Source organism: Belonocnema kinseyi, chromosome 7, assembly GCF_010883055.1.
Source record: "Belonocnema kinseyi isolate 2016_QV_RU_SX_M_011 chromosome 7, B_treatae_v1, whole genome shotgun sequence".
Taxonomy (NCBI): Eukaryota; Metazoa; Arthropoda; class Insecta; order Hymenoptera; family Cynipidae; genus Belonocnema; species Belonocnema kinseyi.
Window position 1 is genome coordinate 47,070,770 of NC_046663.1, and position 5,795 is coordinate 47,076,564.

At 24.9% G+C, this 5,795-nt stretch overlaps 1 protein-coding gene across 1 annotated transcript in view; it reads left to right on the forward strand.

The window, feature by feature from the left end:
- The first annotated feature begins 869 nt into the window (after positions 1-869).
- LOC117176439 overlaps positions 870-5,795 on the forward strand; it is a 14,194-nt gene continuing 9,268 nt past the window's right edge. Inside the window, exon 1 of the mRNA XM_033366679.1 lies at positions 870-955. Coding sequence (XP_033222570.1) covers positions 870-955 — 86 coding nt within the window. The remainder of the gene's footprint in view (positions 956-5,795) is intronic.

A 5,795-nucleotide genomic window follows, 5' to 3' on the forward strand; every position in this document is an offset into this window, starting at 1 on the left:
TATCAATTTTCAACAAAATAGTTAAATTTCAAATCAAAGGGATGAATATTCAACTGTTAAAAGTAACTTTAGCGGAGAAGTCGAATTTTCTACTAAGTAGTTAAGTTTGCAACCAAGAAGATTATTTCTCTACCAAAAATAGTTTTTAACTAAAAGCGATCAATTTTCAAGCAAGAAGATTACTTTTCCACCAAAAAGATTTTTTTTCAACAAAAAAGGTAATTTGCATCAAAAAATTTAATTTCCAACAAAAACAGGTAATTTTCAGCTCAAAATATGACTTTAATAATACATTTTCATTTTTAACAAAATCAATATAATGAATTTAATCAAAAAAACCAAAAATGATAAAAGTGGGAAGTTTCTTGGAAAAAAATGTGAGGGGAGGGGCATTACACCTGAGAATAAATACTCGATTTCTTTCTTTCGCACAGCGACTATTGTGCATTTCATAAAAAGAAAATCAATGCTCATCCCTTACAAGTATCTCGTATCAGAGATTCGATAAACTTCCAAAGATAAAAATATGTGGCCCCAATATATGTATAACTGATCGTCAAAAATGGTACTGCCTTTAGTCGTATCAGACAAAAGGTCGTTACATTCCTGTTATTACGCACTTTTTTCTTTCTAAAGAGAATCAAACCCTGTCATAGGATTTGAAGTTGGTTCAAGCGCTCACGTCACACACATATATAGAACACGAGGGTAGGTGGGTGTTTGTATGTGCTATAGGGGTGGAAATTTAAAGGGAGGGGCTGCCCGAAAATGGCTGTCACGCAAGGAACAAGACGTCCAGAAGAGGACAAGTGACGATTTTCCCCTGTCTTCCACATTGACCAATTGACGTAATTTTACAACAATTATCCATGGCGTGGCTCAGAAGCAAACTCCACGATCTTCAGAGATCGTCTCTGAACGCATCGGCGTCGTCATCCCTCCGTTGTTCTCAGAGGTAAGCTTTCTTTCAAAAAAAAATAAAGAAAACCATTAAAGGGGCTAAAATTCTACACTTTTAGTATTAGAATATCAAATATTCAGAGAATTATCGAGAAAACCGTTTATGATACGATTCTTCTCAGTAGTCTGTTAAAATTTTTTTCAATTTAGTTATTGGAAGCTAATATATCTTTTGACCCGCTGTCTTTATCAACATTATTAAAAACGTCGCTTGCATGGATAAAAGTAAGTTTTTTCAAAAAATTTCCCTGGAATATTATAGGCTTGTTTGGAGAAATATATTTCTTAATTAGAGGATTTATTAAACTTTTTTTCAGTGATATATGTATGTGTTAATTATTTTTATATTAATTCCCTTTCAAAATAAATTAGATTAAGTATGAGTATATGTCACCCGGTAATGTGTCCCTTACTACGTTTTTCAAATTAATGGCGTTATATTATCAAAATATAAAAAAGCGCATGGCGCCATTTTCGATTATTTGTCTAAACTATCTCGAAATTACTCTAAACTATTTAAAACCATTTTTGTCGGAAAACCTGTGTACGTCATTGGATAAAGTTTTAAATTTTTTGCTATCTAATAAAATAGTCTGAAAACTTCAGGTTTATGAGAAATGCAAGGTTATCTAAATACTATTTTTAATAATTACAATAATAACAATCAATGACGAAAGGTGCCCAGCACTTTGATATAAACAATGTAATACGTATATTTTTGAAAATTAAAATAAAGCTTTTTAAGAATATAAAAATGATTTAAAAAATGAAGATATTTCTTAAAATTCCAGAGAAAATTTTAACTGATTTTTTATTTTAAAAAGTATATATTCTATGAAAAAATTGACAAAGATTTTTAAGCATTGAAACTTATTTCCTAAAATTAAAAAAAATAAAATGGACGTTTTTAAACCAAAAATGTTCAATTGGCAAGATTACAAAGTTTTATAAAAATAACTTGATGAAGCTTAAGAGACATTTAGAAGTTTTAAAAATATTCAAAATTAATTTCAAACTTTAAAACATTTAGAAGAATTTGAAAAAATGTACATTTGTAATACTTGGAAATAACAAATTTAAAGCTTCTTAAAGACTTTGAAAGGTTTCACGATAATAAAAACTTTTTTTAATTCTTGGAAAAATTTAAATCAACGTTTATTTTAAAAAGTAAAATTTACGAGAAAAATGTCTAAGATTTCAAAACATTTTAGGGCATAATTAGTTAGGACATAATTAATTCAAACTAATTAAAAATTTTAAAACATTTACCATTCTTTTTAAGTACGTGTATGAACATTTGGAAATGAAATTTTTGAAGGGATAATAATTTTTAACAGAATATTTAAAAAGATTTAAAAAGATTAAAGGCGATTTCAGAAATTGCCATAACAGAATATGACAGATTTTAAGGCAATTTTGTTTTTAAGAATTTTAAAGAAAATTTTGAGAAAATTCGAATAACCTTAAAATAAATTTAGAAGATTTAAGGGTTTTATAAATGGTTAAAAATTACTTGAAATTTGATTAGATTTCCATAAATTAAAAAATGTAAATTTTTGAAGATTTCGAAAAAAAATGCAAATCTTTTTCAGAAGTTTGAAAGACTCCACGAAAATACAAAAATTTTCTTGAGATTCCTGGAAAAATGTGTAGTGACTTTGTTCTAAAAATTTAATTGTTCGAGAAAAATTAAAAAGGTATCAAAACGTTTGTCGAAAATATCTGGACACAAAGGTATCCATATAAAATGTAATGTGTACATTTTCAAAGATTTAAAAAATTAAAAAACTTTTAAATAATTTTAAAACTTTTCAATATAATGAAAGAAGGTCTTAAAGTTAAAAAACTTCAAAACATTTGGAATTATTTTCTAAAATTTGGAAGAAGAATGTGGACAATTTAAAAGCAAAATTTTTCGATTAGCGAGATCAGAAAGTTTTCTAAAAAATTAGAGTAAGTTTAAGACATTTAGAGGTTTTAAGAAGATTCAAAATTAATTTAAAACATTTGAAATAAACTTTGTAAAATGTTCATTTTTGAATATTTGAAAGTAAACTTTTTGAAGCTTATTAAGGCTTTTCAGAGGTTTCATGGTAATAAAAAAATTTTCTTAATATTCATGGGAAAATTTAAATTGATTTTTTATTTTTGGAAATTAATTTTAAGAGAATATTTAAAATGATTTCCACTTCCAGAGTCTTCAAACATTTTCATAACAGAACATTGAAGTTTTGAAAGGCAATTTTTTAAGAAGTCATTTAAAATTTAAACAGATTTTTTACAATTTTAAACAGAATGTAAATTTTTGAAAATTTCGAAACTTTTTAAGAATTTTGAATAGATCCAAGAAAATGAAAAACTTGTCTTGAGATTCCTGCAAACATTTTTAATGACTTTTTACTTTGAAAAAATAATTTTTTAAGTAAATTTAAAAAGGAATTAAGACATTTTAACAGATTTCTAGAAGTGTCGAAAATGTCTGGAAGATTAAAGGGCAATTTAGATTATTTTGAAAGATATTTCAAAATTTTTGATTTTGTTGTTGTAATTTTCCAGAGAATCTTAGAAAACTTATATTTTTATGTAACCTTAATATAATTATAATTTGGGTGACATTTTTTTTCTTTTAAGACTATACGAAAATTTCATTTACGTAAATAATTTAAATTTTTGAAATAAAACATTCTTATTCTTAAACACTTGTACTTACTCAATTGTTATAAATGTAATTTTTAAGTATATAAAATGCAGAATAAGGGATAAACGATTTATAATTTTCCAGAACGAATTACAAATGAAGCATTTAGACGATCAACAAATTTTTTTTGCATTCCCGTTTTTGATTTTAGAAGCTCCAAAATAATCCAAAATAAAATTTGTATGTCTATCTGGGATGCTTGGATATATCCATTTCAATTTCGAATGATCAACGGTCTCGTACAATCACTTTTAACACCTCTTTTGTTCGGAAATTTTCAATTTTCAGGCGGTTTTGTGTTTCGTTACTGTCTGTTATGTAGGGAGAAGGGGGGGTTTTGTCCCAATTATGTAAAATTGTTCATTTATAAATTTGCCTTGCAACATCCACTTTGTATATCAAGCTTTCTAAATGAATAATTTTACTTCGTCATAATACTTATTTCTAAATGTTTTTAAACATTATTGATTAAAGAGAAAAATTTAATTGCAAATGATTGTTTAATAATGGGAAATAATTCTGTTCTCAATATTTTGCTACCACACTAAAATTCGTAAACTGTCTTACTTTTTAAAGAGATAATACAAATTAAATTATGGACAACAGCTTACTTTCAAGAATTAGAAAAAAATTATAAGGTTTTTTATAACTATGAAAGAGATTTAATTTTTTTGAAATTTCTGGGAAAATTTTAAATGCTTCAGGTTTTATTTAAAAAGAATAATTCTATGTTTCAAAGATTTCAAAATGTGTTGAAAAAGAATACGGAAGACTTTGAGGCAATTTTTCTAATTTTTTAAGATTTACATTTTTTTGGTAGACTGCATTTTGCAGGGTCTTCAGAGAATAAACAAATTTCTCAGAAGACTCATGGGAAAATTTTTAATAATTTTTTTTTGTAATGAATTCTAAGAAAAAATTTAAAAAAGATTGCAAAACGCATCTTAAATTATTTCCTAACATTTTTCAAAAGAGTGTAAAATATTTTAAAGTAAAATTTTGCAATGTTACCGTATTATATAATTTTAGAAATGTGCAACGGACTTCTTAAAACTTTAGAAAAAAATGAAGAAGATTTGAAAGCAAGTTTTTCATTTTTGAAGGTTACATAACTTTAGAAAAATATCGAATAAGTTCACTTAGTTTAAAGTTCAATTACTTTGTTAACTATTCATTTCCCGGATTGAATTAGTTTGTTGACATTTTTTCTTTTACTAGAAATCTATTTTTCAACTGTAAATTTAATCATTCCATTTGCGGTTGAATATTCAATTATTTCGTTTAACATTAAACTATTTTGATTAAGTGATATTTTTTGTTAAAATCTGGTTTTTCTTTGTCAAAGATTAATTTTGTTAACATGGAAGTATAATTTTTAAATGGAAGTATTCCATTTTTTTTTAAATGGATCGTTATGAGTTGAAAATTCAACTACTGTGTTAAAAATTAATTTTATCTGTTGAAGATTTATATTTTTGAATGAAAATTCTAATACAAAAAATTTATAGTTTTTAGTTGTTGGAAATAAAAATTTTTTGGTCGAAATTGGTTTTTGTTTTAGGTTGAAAATTAATTGTTTTTTTAATTGAAAATTTAACTATACCATTCTTGGTTAAAATTTTTTCTTTTTCAATTAAAAATTCTACTATTTGTTTCAAAATTCAACGATTTCAAAGTTTTGAAAAGGTACAAGAATCATTCTAATCTTAAACAGATGTCAACCAAGTTTAAACAAAATGTAGATAATTTAAGATTTCGAATACAAATTTAGAAGCTTTTTAAGAATTAGGAAAGTTTTCAAAAAAAAAAAAAATCGTAAGATTTCTGGGAAATTTAAATATTTATTTTATTTTACAAAAATTATTTCAATTACAATTTTAAAAGATTTCAATACATTCTTCAAGATAGTTAAAATGGAAAAATAAGAATATGGAAGATTTTAAGGTGATATTTCTAATTTTGCAGAAGTTTTCAACATTTTGAAAAAATTCTACAACTTTTAAAAGATATTTAAAAGTTTTAAAAGCTTTCAAAAAGCCTGTAACAAAATGTGAAACTTTGAAGATTTCAGAATGAAAAAATATTCTTAACACTTTTTGAAAATTTGTCTAATTCTTTATTTTACAGTATTTATTTT